This window comes from Geotrypetes seraphini, chromosome 5, assembly GCF_902459505.1.
Source record: "Geotrypetes seraphini chromosome 5, aGeoSer1.1, whole genome shotgun sequence".
Taxonomy (NCBI): Eukaryota; Metazoa; Chordata; class Amphibia; order Gymnophiona; family Dermophiidae; genus Geotrypetes; species Geotrypetes seraphini.
In genome coordinates, this window is record NC_047088.1 from 164132675 (window position 1) to 164144700 (window position 12026).

General features: G+C 41.2%; 1 protein-coding gene across 5 annotated transcripts in view; it reads left to right on the forward strand.

The window, feature by feature from the left end:
- The window catches only part of ABCA12 (ATP binding cassette subfamily A member 12), a 604574-nt gene that overhangs the window by 374439 nt on the left and 218109 nt on the right, over positions 1-12026 (forward strand). For all 5 annotated transcript variants that reach the window (XM_033946149.1, XM_033946152.1, XM_033946153.1 and 2 more), the window contains 2 exons: positions 3120-3234; positions 5954-6283. In XM_033946149.1, the coding sequence (XP_033802040.1) occupies positions 3120-3234; positions 5954-6283 (445 nt within the window). The remainder of the gene's footprint in view (positions 1-3119; positions 3235-5953; positions 6284-12026) is intronic.

Here is a 12026-nt window from a genome sequence, read left to right on the forward strand (position 1 = left end):
CTATAATGAAGGCTCTTGATAATGTATTTAAAGGCAAGGAAATAACTTAAAACAAAGATCAGACTGGACCATGCACTCATTTTATCAGTGGTCAATTACAGATGCAAAAGTTGAACATTACGGAAACAAGACAGAAAGAGGATTGACTCAGTTGAACTCTGGTGCAGGAGAAGGATTCAACGCATGTTGTAGACCAGGGATCTCAAAGTCCCTCCTCGAGGGCCGCAATCCAGTTGGGTTTTCAGGATTCCCCAATGAATATGCATCGAAAGCAGTGCTTGCACATAGATCTCATGCATATTCATTGGGGAAATCCTGAAAACCTGATTGGATTGCGGCCCTCAAGGAGGGACTTTGAGACCCCTGTTGTAGACCATCAAGAGAACTAACAAATTGATTTTGGAAGAGATCAGACCAGATATGTTACTCAAAGTCCACATGACGAAGTTACAACTATCTTATTTTGGTCACACTGTTAGAAGAGAGAGATCACCGAAGGACATCATGTTTGGGAAGATCAAAGGGACTAGACAAAGAGGGTGACCTACTACTAGGTGTCTGGATACATTGACAACTACTGTGGGGATGACGCTGGAGGAACTCATTGGACTAACAGTTGACCGACCTATTTTTGGATCTTAAACTCATCAAGTTGCTAGGATTCGAACCCAAGTCAATGGCACCTGACACAAGTTATGCATGGACCTTATTGACATGGCATAAACGGCCATGCCTAAATGTAGGTGTATAGATGCCAACTTATACTAGCATTCTATAATGGAATTTTGGTGCCAAGATGCGGTTATAGAATTAGTGCTCAGTGCACTGCTGTCAGATACCTATACCCCCTGTATAATTTCCTCTACCATAATCTCCCCAACCCTTAATGTCCTGTCTAGAAACATTGAGGGAAGCAGGACTCCAGGGAAGACTATCTGGCCAAATCAAGAGCCATCAAAACAGCAGTAGAGAGGCCAAATTCCGGATGGAGGAGAATTTAGCGAAGAACATCAAGAAGGGAGATAAATCATTCTTTAGGTATATTAGTGACAGAAACAGAGATAGTACGCCTTAGGAAACCAGACGGGAACTATGCAGAATCGTGCTCCGAAAAAGCTAAACTTTTAAATGAATACTTCTGCTCAGTCTTCACCCATGAGGCACCAGAATCCAGCTCTCAGCTACCGACAGGGGATAGCTCGGTAGACCCGTTTAGTAATTTCGAGTTTACGCCCAGCAGTGTCTACAGTGAGCTATCCAAACTCAAGGTTGACAAAGCGATTGGGCCAGACAACCTACATCCCAGGATACTCAGGGAGTTAAGTGACACCTTAGCGGAACCATTATCTACACTCTTCAATCTCTCCCTTAGTACAGGAAGAGTCCCGCTAGACTGGAAAACGGCTAATGTCATTCCACTCCACAAAAAAGGATGCAGGACGGAGGCTGCGAACTACGGACCAGTGAGTCTCACATCAATAGTGAGCAAACTAATGGAAACTCTAATCAAACGCCAATTGGATACGATCCTGAACAAGGAGAATCTACGAGATCCCCGTCAACATGGGTTTACAAAGGGGAGATCCTGCCAATCCAACCTGATCAGCTTCTTTGACTGGGTAACGGGGAAGCTGGATATTGGTGAGTCCCTGGACATCGTGTACTTGGATTTCAGCAAAGCATTTGATAGCGTACCACACCGCAGGTTGTTGAGCAAGATGAGCTCTATAGGATTGGGTGACACATTGACTATATGGGTTGGGGACTGGCTTGGAGGTAGACTTCATAGGGTGGTAGTGAATGGCACTCCCTCTGAAACAACAGAGGTGATCAGTGGAGTGCCGCAGGGCTTGGTCTTAGGCCCGATCCTATTCAACATCTTCATAAGGGACTTGGCTGAGGGGCTTCAAGGTAAATTAACATTATTCGCCGATGACGCCAAACTATGCAATATAGTAGGCAAGAGCACAACAGGACCTGACAAAAACTCAATGCCCGACAGTATGACGCACGACCTTCTCCTACTGGAGCATTGGTCCAGGATCTGGCAACTAAGTTTCAATGCCAAAAAATGCAAGATCATGCACCTTGGCAGCAAAAATCCATGCAAGACTTATACCCTTAATGGTGAGATCCTAGCGAGGACTGTAGCAGAACAAGACTTAGGGGTGATCATCAGTGAGGACATGAAGACTGCTAATCAAGTGGAGAAAGCTTCATCAAAGGCCAGACAAATCATAGGTTGTATAAGCAGGAGTTTCGTCAGCCGTAAGCCCGAAGTCATAATGCCATTATATAGGTCCTTGATGAGACCCCATCTGGAATACTGTGTACAATTCTGGAGGCCACATTACCGCAAAGATGTGCTGAGACTTGAGTCGGTCCAGCGAATGGCCACCCGGATGGTCTCAGGACTCAGGGATCTCCTGTATGAGGAACGGCTGGATAAATTGCAGCTCTACACACTAGAGGAACGCAGGGAGAGGGGAGACATGATCGAGAGGTTCAAATATCTCACGCGCCGTATCGAGGTGGAGGAGGATATCTTCTTTTTCAAAGGTCCCACGACAACAAGAGGGCATCTGTGGAAAATCAGGGGCGGGAAATTGCATAGCGACACCAGGAAATACTTCTTCACTGAGAGGATGGTAGATCGATGGAATAGTCTTCCACTACAGGTAATTGAGGCCAGCAGCGTGCCTAATTTTAAGACTAAATGGGATCAACACGTGGGATCTCTTCACAGAGAGAGGTAAGGGAGAGTCATTGGTGTGGGCAGACTGGATGGGCCATGGCCCTTATCTGCCGTCACTTTCTACGTTTCTATGTTAAATTTGATTGTAAGCTCTTCTGAGCAGGGACTGTCTATTGTATTTGAAAATGTACAGCGCTGTGTACGCCTTTTCAGCGCTATAGAAATAATAAATAGTAGTAGTAGTAGTAATGTGTTTAGCAGTAATAATAAAGTTTCATGTAATTACTTTTTCAGGGCTCTAATGCTAGTTGTTACTGATTTGAACACCTTTACATACCTTTGCAGAATCTGAGGTCTCTCTTGAGTACAGGTTCTTTTAAATACTTTTTTTGAGATTTATCTCTATTCAATATATTTTTTGCAGGTTTCTGTATGCTGTGAGTCTCACCTTCCCCATGATGTTGATGATCGCCTGGGTCCTGTTTATCGCTGTGTTTGTGAGAAAACTTGTGTATGAAAAAGACTTAAAGCTCCATGAGGTTTGTTGGTGGAGGAGAATCCAACATTATATGCATTAATAAAATTATTTTTTTGCAAACCAGTTGAAATAAATCAAATGTTTATTCTTTCTAAAACTGCTCCCAAGCAAGGGGTAGAATATAGTAATCCTTCAGTCATTATCCAGTCATTCCTAACAATTCATTCTCTGCTCCGCCTTTCCATCATTTTCTATTTGTTCCCAGGGTGAATGTCCTCTCTAATCTGGGACTGTCACTATAGATATGTATGCTAATTTTTATTTAGATTGTTTAAACTATAAGTACAAATTTTGCCCCGTGAATGAGGGATCTTGTTGTGCGAGCTATTTCTGCAGGTCATATTTCTTCACTGTTTTGTAAAAAGCTGAGCGACAAACAAATTAAGCCTATTGCTGCCTTGGAGAAGATTGTGGGGAAAGATACCATTGTGAAAAAAGACCTATCCAATGGAATTTCCTCTCGTCTGACATTAAATTGTCTTTCCTTATCTGTCAGTGTTACTCAATCATTGTGCACATTGGCTCACTGTAACTTTTGGACCCCATGGAAATTAGGGGATACAAACTTATAAAATGTTAATAGCATTGTGAAAACATCAATGAAACACTGATGCATAAGATTTATGATCACCATATGTCGTATTTTGATATGAAATAGAGATGTGTTCAAAAAATTGTATATGACGTAGATCGATTGTTATCATTAGCGTTTAGATCCCTGAGGTTTGAGAACACCTTATCCAAAGCTACAGGAGGCCATTTGACTTCCTAATTTCCCTAAAATGACAAATGAATTGGTAAAAGATTAATATCATTAATTTTTGGTGGAATAATATTTGCCATATCTATAAATATGATATAAAGGAAGCTGAGAAATCTAATCAGTTACTTTAATTATAGCAGCCCGTAAGCACCTAGCAAGAAGTGCATGCAAATCCTAGTTAGCCAAGTAACTGAAATAAATGGTTATTAGCACCTAATTATTGCTAGTTAACAGCTCGTTATTCAATTAAGAGGTGTGTGCAACTTGGGAGCATCCCCAAATTAGGGTACAGAATTTTGGGCACCATATGTAGAATCTGGGGGATAATACATACATTCATATTCAAAGTGCTAATGACTATCACAGAGCTTCATTTCCCGCCCCCCATTCCAATTCCCCTTTTATAAAACAGTAGCACTGTTTTTTTTAGTGCTGGCCCTGGTGGTAACAACTCCAATGCTCATAGAATTCTTATGAGTGTCGGAGCTGATAGTGCCGGGGCCATGCTAAAAACCGCACTATTGTTTTGTAAAAGGGGGAGGTTAGTCTTAAATGTGTTGCCTGATAAACGGCACTCATACTTCTAGAAAATGCAGCACATGCTCACAAGCACTATCAGTGACTTCCTGTTACTAATGCTGAATGCTTATATAAGTCCAAAAAATACAAAGTAATTGCTCTTATATCCCAACAAATATTAAATATACAAGAAACTGATTTTTTTAAAAATCCAGTCTACAAAACTATTATATTCATGAGATTCTAAATAATTTAATTTGTGGATGCAGCGTAACTCCCACTGTTGCAATCTTCTCAAATGGCTCCCACCTCTCTTGTGTACAGTTCAACATCAATGGCGAAGTATCTTAAGACTTTCAAGTTTGTGAGAGCAACTCTTGAACATGCAACTAATGTTCATTAATTCTGCATCTTTTCAAATTTAATTTATGTTCAGCCATCTTGAAGTTAGGCCCACATACAGTTTTGGACCAGTGCATACGATGTATTCTGTCTTGCAGTTGGTAAAATTTCTCAAAATGTATTTCTCCCCATCTCTTGGATTTACCAACTCCTTACACCCTCTTTTACAAAGCTGCGCTAGTGTCTGCCATGCGGCAACAGCACCGAAGCCCATTCATTCCCAATGGCTTTGTAAAAGAGGGCCTTAGTTTGCAGAATAATATCATAAATATTGTATGTGCTGCATTTGTAATATCCTAATGGGGAAATTCGAACTGGATGCTTTGCTCAGAACTAAACAGGCTGATATTCAGCTGGCAGTAGTCAGTGGGTTTTTAAACGCTGATCATCACCGGCTAATTTAACCCCAGATATTCAGTGCTGGAGATGTGTAGGCACTGGCACTGAGGATCCAAAGGTTAAATTTACCACAGTGCCTGTTAGAACTTATGCAAATCCCATTTTGAATGTCTTCTGAGCCCCCTTGGCAAGGAGATGAGTGTGTGGGGGTGTAGGGGGGGGAGAGGGCAGATAGGAGGGGGGGGTAAAATATAGATCCATCCCCTCCCCCCCTTACTATGCCATTGTATGGCCATCATCTTTCAAGAGCTGGTCTCCAGCATTTGAAGGAGCACTGCTTCTCCCTTCCTCCACTCCCCAAACTAGGTCTGTGATTATTTTGCTTCTACCTGAACATTCCCCATTGACACACTTGTCTTGAAGTTCTATTGGAAATTTAGCCAGCCTCTCTGGTTTGAAAGGAAATTGGAATCACCCCATGTAATGCCAAATCACGCCTAGCTATTAAGTAGATAAAGGAATATATATTGCCCATGGTGTATTTGATTTGTGCATAAATGAAAGTTTGCCAGCACAAATAACTTATACCTTATGGAGATATTGATGTGACTGTTTTACTTTCTATTTGTTGTTTTCCCTTGCTTGAATCATATGCAAGTCATCTAAAGCTTCTCATTCCTTGTTCATTCTTCCACAGTACATGAAGATTATGGGTGTCAATTCCTGTAGCCATTTCTTCGCCTGGTTCATAGAGAGCATCCTCTTTCTCTTAATTACCATCATCATTCTTATTATCACACTGAAAGCAGGGAAAGTTCTTCCACATAGCAATGGCTTCATCCTATTCCTTTTCTTACTGGATTACAGTCTCTCTATTTTAGCCATGAGTTACCTCATCAGCTCCTTCTTCAGTAATACAAATATTGCAGCTTTGAGTGGCAGCCTTATATACATCATCTCCTTTTTTCCTTACATTGTGCTGATCGCCAATGAGAATCATTTGAGCTTTGCTGCAAAGACGTTGCTGGTGAGTCTTGTGTTGTTAATGATGCTCATGTCTTCCTTTTCATTTGGCAAGGCTCTTGGAGCGTAGAAAAGAAATTCACAGTTAATAATAAAGATGTCTGAAATCACCTACAGATATTAAAGGCTCTATTGTTTCCTCGGAAGTGTCATCTCTTCAGTTTCTTTATGAAGAATATAATTTTTAGCTAGACAGATTTTATTGGCTGAGATTTAATGGAAAATTCAAAATCTAAAGGATCACACCCACACCCCTCCGGTTCACTAATCCATGCTCCAGCCATTCATGTATAATTGCTGTACGGAATGAAGAGTGGATCCCAGGTGTAGTTTGAAATAAAGTAATTCTTTATTTCAAACAATCTTAAAAGTACCCAATGTGGGTTACATTTCACCGAAAAGAAAACATAAATATCACAATACCAAAATATCAAGAATAATTGCACAAATGAGCATTGGCGTGCTTTGTCAGAGTGTGTGATTGAGACATTCTGCAAACTGGTATATAAGATTTATTACATGCTATTTTAATGTTTTTTAAAATCTTATTCATAGTGGGGTCATTTTACTAAGGTGCGTTAGCCATCTATTTGTTGTGAACCGCCTAGAACTCCCTGGGTATGGCGGTATACAAAAAAAATAAATTATTATTAAATTATTATTATTTTAGCGCGCGCTAAACTATAATGGATGCGTTAGCGTTTAGATGCGCTAAAATGGCTAGCGCGCCTTAGTGAAAGGACCCCATTATGTTATGATATATGTGTTTTACAATTTTGCCCCTGATGCAGCCCTCTTTTAGGCACAACGTGGCCCACGTTGGGTACTTTTAAGATTATTTGAAATAAAGAATTATTTTTATTGCACCTGGGATTCAGTCTTCATTTCATGTTCTATCTTGCTGCATATTTTTTGACATCTCTTTTGGACCCTTTAATCACTGTAATAACCTCAGTTGTATATCTGATGCTTGCATACTTTTACATTGACAATTGCTTAAGAAAAGTTTACCCATGTAAAATGGCATCATCTATTCATATGTATTCTTTTTATTTCAACTGAAACAAACATATGTACTTTTAGAAATATGTCCTTTGTTGAGTCCTGGCCCTAATTCCATCCATTGGAATGCACAACTTTGTTCAGGGATCAGCATTATCCCCAACTTTGTTCAATATTTTTATAGCTCCACTTTTAACAATAATACAAGAATTTGGAATCAAGATGTATTGTTATGCGAATGATATTCTTTTACGTGCGAAAACTGATCCTGTCAAGCTACAGCTTGACAATGTGTATAACTGTCTTAGATCAGTCTACACTTGCCCCTTTCTTTACAAAGCCGTACTAACATTTTTTAGTGCCGGCCGCAGCGGTAATAACTCCGACACTCATAGAATTCCTTTGAACGTCGGAGGTCTTACCACCGCAGCTAGCGCTAAAAACGCTAGCATGGCTTTGTAAAGGAGGTCCTTGGTTAGATAACAATAGTTCTAAGTGTTGAGAAATTTTCTCCTGTTGGATTACAGCGCCTAAATTGCAGCTTTCATTTTTAGGTAAACAAATACCATTTGTAAAGAAATTTAAGCATTTGGGGATCATTATAGATTCAGGACTTATGTTTAAAGATCAAATTTCAGACTTTGTGAAGAAAGGTTTTTGTATACTGAGATCCCTAAGATCAATACGACATTATTTTACAAATGTCGATTTACATACTTGAATTCATGCTTTCTTTGTATCAAAAATTGACTACTGTAATGTAGTTTGTTCAGGAATCTCAGGTTTTAATTTAAGATGTCTTCAAACATTGCAAAACACAGCTTTAAAATTGTTAGGTCATAAACAAAAATGTGATCATATTACACCATTATTTTTACAATATCATTAGCTTTCTATTGTATATAGGATAAAATACAAATTACTTACACTTAGGCACAAAGTATTATATCATCAAAAAACAACCTACTTGAATTCATTGATTATACTGTATATTCCTTCTCAAACGTGTGTAGACCATTACAAGATAACAGGTTAGTGATGCCAACGGCAAAATAGGTAAAGTGGGAAAATACTAGATCTAAAGCATTTTTTTTGTTTAAGTCCTAGTGTATGGAATCAATTACCAAATTATTTGCGATTGGAATCTAATTTCTTGACATTCAAAAGATTACTTAAAGGTTACCTTTTTTCACAAGCTTTTGTCAAAGAGATACCCATCAATTATCATATTTTTTAATTTGTGATATCTTGACAGACAGCGAGTTTCACCAGAAACAATGGCAAGTTATTTTTTTAAAAAAATAGGTACTATATATAAGTGGATTAGGTCTATATATAAGTGGATTAGGGTTCAGAGGAGAGCGACGTGTCTGATAAAAGGTATGGAAAACCTTTCATACGCTGAGAGATTGGAGAAACTGGGACTCTTTTCCCTGGAGAAGAGGAGACTTAGAGGGCATATGATAGAGACTTACAAGATCATGAAGGGCATAGAGAGAGTGGAGAGGGACAGATTCTTCAAACTTTCAAAAAATAAAAGAACAAGAGGGCATTCAGAAAAGTTGAAAGGGGACAGATTCAAAACGAATGCTAGGAAGTTTTTCTTTACCCAATGTGTGGTGGACACCTGGAATGCACTTCCAGAGGGCGTAATAGGGCAAAGTACGGTACTGGGATTCAAGAAAGGATTGAACAATTTCCTGTTGGAAAAGGGAATAGAGGGATATAGATAGAGGATTACTGCACAGGTCCTGGACCTGTTGGGCCGCCTCGTGAGCGGACTGCTGGGCAAGATGGACCTCAGGTCTGACCTAGCAGAGGCATTGCTTATGTTCTTAGGTCTTTCCTTTCATTTTATGGAGTTCTTTTCTTGTTTTAATTGTTTATAATTTTGTTAACCACTTAGACCTATTGAAAGCTGGAGCAGTATATCAAATTTAATAAAACATAAAAACAGGTAAAACTAAGGGGTTGATATTCAATGTGATTTAACCAGGCAGGAAGTACTCCTGGCCAGTTAAATCGCTTGTGTAGGGCACTAGCACTAGCAGTAGCACTGGCACTAGCTACTAAAAACTACACTGGCTCTTTTGTGGGTGGAGTCAGTTGGTTGTCAATATTCAGCATTTAACTGTGTAAGTTGTTTGAAATGTTTTTATTGATGTCAACCATAGCGTGAAAGCAAAATACAAAGGCCAACTTGCCAGAAGATAGACTACTAAAGAAACAAATAACCAAATAGTGTATATTGGACCACATAAAACTCAGTCCTATCTTTGTCTGGTTTTGTTTAGGCAGTTAAGTGCTGAATATTACACATAACTGAACCCCCCTCCCAGCCTCTTCCTTCTTACCCCCTACCCACAGCCTACGAGGATCAAGCTCTCCCCTCAGAACAAGTCCCTCTACCCCTAACCCCCTGGGCTAAGATTCTGGTGGTCCTAGTGGGAGTTTTGGGGCCAGAATTGAAGCCCCTTCATTCCTACCCTTTGTGACTGGCTTCTGAAAATGGCTAACGTAACTTCTTGTGGCAGCTCATGTTAACTTCACCTACTAGGATCACCAGGGATACAGGTAGGCCTAGGTGTGTGTGTGTGGGGGGCTATCTAGACCTTGAGATGGATTGGGGGTGGGTGGGATAGTTCCAGAAAAGGAGGACTTTATTTTCACTGGCTAGAGGGAGGATATAGGAAGGGGGGGGGTCTTTGGAGGCTAGGAGGAGATTTGGGGCTTCGGTAAAAGTAAAATATAGTTATTTTGGTGTCAGCCAATATTCAGTATTGGCATCCACATAGCTAAGTGGGCAGAATTAGGACAGCTTCAGAGCTGTCCTAAATTTGCCTGCTTAGCTATGCGGATGCCAGCATTGAATATTGCCAGCACCTGCATAACTACTAGTTCTTTCCCAAACACCACCCCGTACCACTTCTGACCTGCCCATTTTTTTAATGAGTGGTCAGTTGAACTTCAGTGGCACTGTCCAGTTTATTGCTACTAAATATTGGGGGCATAGGTGGCCACAGGCATTTTGAGCAGGCTTTAGAAGCTTCTTCTAGCTGTTTAAATTGTTTTGAATATCAACCATAAAGCACCTAAATTCTAGTGCATGTGACTACAAAGGCAGCGTGCCCATAGGCAGTAAGAAGTGGTTCTTGCAGTTGCGTACTTAAGTTGTAGAACACTGTCATTTATGCGTGCAACTGCCAAATTTAAATGCCAGTGTTTACAGTAGCCTTTGACATGAAACATAGAAACATAGAAAGATGACGGCAGAAAAGGGCCACAGCCCATCAAGTCTGCCCACTCTATTGACCCACCCCATTAAGTCTGAATGCTAATGACCTAGTTCCTTAACTCGACCCTCGTAGGGATCCCACGTGGATATCCCATTTATTCTTGAAGTCGAGCACGCTGGTGGCCTTGATCACCTGCACCGGAAGTCTGTTCCAGTGATCTACCACCCTTTCTGTGAAGAAATACTTCCTGGTGTCACCACTAAATTTTCCTCCTCTGAGTTTGAGCGGGTGCCCCCTTGTGACCGAGGGTCCCTTGGGAAAGAATATATCGTTTTCCACCTCGACACGACCCGTGACGTACTTAAATGTCTCAATCATGTCACCCCTTTCCCTGCGCTCCTCTAGGGTATAGAGCTGCAGTTTGCCCAGTCTTTCTTCGTATGAGAGACCCTTGAGCCCCGAGACCATCCTAGTGGCCATCCTCTGGACCGACTCAGCTCGAAGCACATCTTTCCGGTAATGTGGCCTCCAGAATTGCACACAGTATTCCAGATGGGGTCTCACCATGGTTCTATAGAGTGGCATAATGACTTCAGGTTTACGGCTGACGAAGCTTCTGTTGATACATCCCATCATTTGCCTTGCCTTTGATGAGGCCTTCTCTACTTGTTTGGCAGCCTTCATGTCTGCACTGATGATTACCCCCAAGTCCCGTTCCTCTGAAGTCCTAGCTAGCATTTCTCCATTCAAGGAGTATGTTCTGCATGGATTTCCTCTGCCGAGATGCATGACCTTACATTTTTTAGCGTTGAAGCCTAGCTGCCATGTCGAGGACCAGTTTTCTAACGTGATCAGATCTTGTGTCATACTATCCTGGAGGTTACTTTCACTTACTATGTTACACAGTTTGGCATCGTCAGCGAACAGTGCTACTTTACCCTGAAGCCCCCGGGTCAGGTCCCCTATGAATATGTTGAAAAGGGATGGTCCCAGGACTGAGCCCTGCGGCACTCCACTAGTCACCTCCGATGTCTCAGAGAGGGTGCCGTTGACCACCACCCTCTGAAGTCTTCCACTCAGCCAATCCCTGACCCATGCAGTTAGTTTCTCACCCAAACCCATCGATTTCATCTTGTTTAATAGTCTACGGTGTGGGACACTGTCGAAAGCTTTACTGAAATCCAAGTACACTATGTCCAGAGACTCTCCCAGGTCTAGCTTTCCTGTCACCCAATCGAAGAAGCTTATAAGATTGGATTGGCATGACCTGCCTCTGGTGAATCCATGTTGACAGGGATCCCTTAGATTCCCTTCATCCATTATCGTGTCTAATTTACCTTTAAGTAGAGTTTCCATGAGTTTACACACTATTGATGTGAGACTCACTGGTCTGTAATTCGCAGCCTCTGCTCTGCAACCCTTTTTGTGCAGAGGAACGACATTAGCTGTTTTCCAGTCCAGGGGGACTCTCCCCGTACTTAGGGAGAGATTGAAGAGCATGGCTAACGG